General features: G+C 48.4%; 1 protein-coding gene across 1 annotated transcript; it reads left to right on the top strand.

Moving 5' to 3' along the window:
* Positions 1 to 241: 241 nt before the first annotated feature.
* Positions 242 to 655, top strand: LOC104423485 (cyclin-dependent protein kinase inhibitor SMR9). Its single transcript, XM_010035971.1, has one exon. The coding sequence runs from the start codon at positions 242 to 244 to the stop codon at positions 653 to 655; it is 414 nt and encodes a 137-aa protein (XP_010034273.1).
* The last annotated feature ends 398 nt before the right edge of the window (positions 656 to 1,053 follow it).

Below are 1,053 nucleotides of genomic sequence, written 5' to 3'. Positions count from 1 at the left end.
CTCTGTACGTAGAATCCATTAGGGTTTTTTGTTGCACTAGCAGTTACTCCCCTCTTCTCTCTCTCTCTCTCTCTCTCTCAGAGATCTGTACACTTCTTCCCTTCCCTTTGCAGTACATATTTTGATCAACCAATGAACGCTTTTTGGGTTTTCTTCTTTCTTCTGTTTTAGTTCGAAACTGTTCTTCCACCGCTCATACCAGAGAGTTTCGCTATTGGGTTTTGGCTTCTCTTGTTTGGCCATGGCGCCTAAGAGCAGGAGGATAGTGAAGAGGAGGAGCACGATGAGGAAACCGAGGAAAGCCCATCACAACCAGAAGAAGGCCGCGCAAGCGCAAGCGAGCAGCCAAGAAACGCCGAGCCACGCGCCCCTCGGTTTGGCGCCCTCCGCTGCGGGCTCGGATCAAAAGCTCGCCAAAACCGGCGGCGATCACGACCCGACCATCGAGAGCGCCGTCAACATCGACTTCTCCTGCTCGACGCCGAAGGGCAAGAGGTTCCGCATACCGAAGATCCGGACGTGCCCGCCGGCGCCGATGAAGAAGAGGGTCCGCGATTCGAATCGCTCGAGCAGCTTGCAGAGAAGTCCCATCTCGTTCTTTGCTTCCCCAGATATCGAGCTCTTCTTCTTCGCTCATCACGGCTTGTCTGTTTAAAAAGCCGGCATCTTTCTTCTAATCAATCTGGATGATCATGCCCCCTTATCGGTGTTCCATGTTTATAGGATATGGTTTTTAGTCTGCACAATCAAAAAGGTCTAGGTTTTCTTGTGCCTTTGTCGCCATAGGAATTTGGTTTTAGTTTTTCGCGTTTGCTGTTTCTGCAGTACTTTGATATGATGCTGAAGTTTATCACAGCAGAAAGTGGGCAATAGTAATACATATATTCGTCTCTTTATGATCGAGATGGTGTCGGCATGATATTTTTCATTTCAAGATAGCGTTTCACCTGCAATGGTCGAATGCTTCGTGTTCAAATCAGAAGTTTGACGACGACTTAGGGAGATCTTCGGAACAAGTGGAGGGAAAGGGACTTAAGATATTCAATTCGACTG

Source organism: Eucalyptus grandis, chromosome 10 (assembly GCF_016545825.1).
Source record: "Eucalyptus grandis isolate ANBG69807.140 chromosome 10, ASM1654582v1, whole genome shotgun sequence".
In the NCBI taxonomy this organism is placed as follows: domain Eukaryota; kingdom Viridiplantae; phylum Streptophyta; class Magnoliopsida; order Myrtales; family Myrtaceae; genus Eucalyptus; species Eucalyptus grandis.
This window is presented reverse-complemented; position numbering and strand designations above follow the sequence as displayed.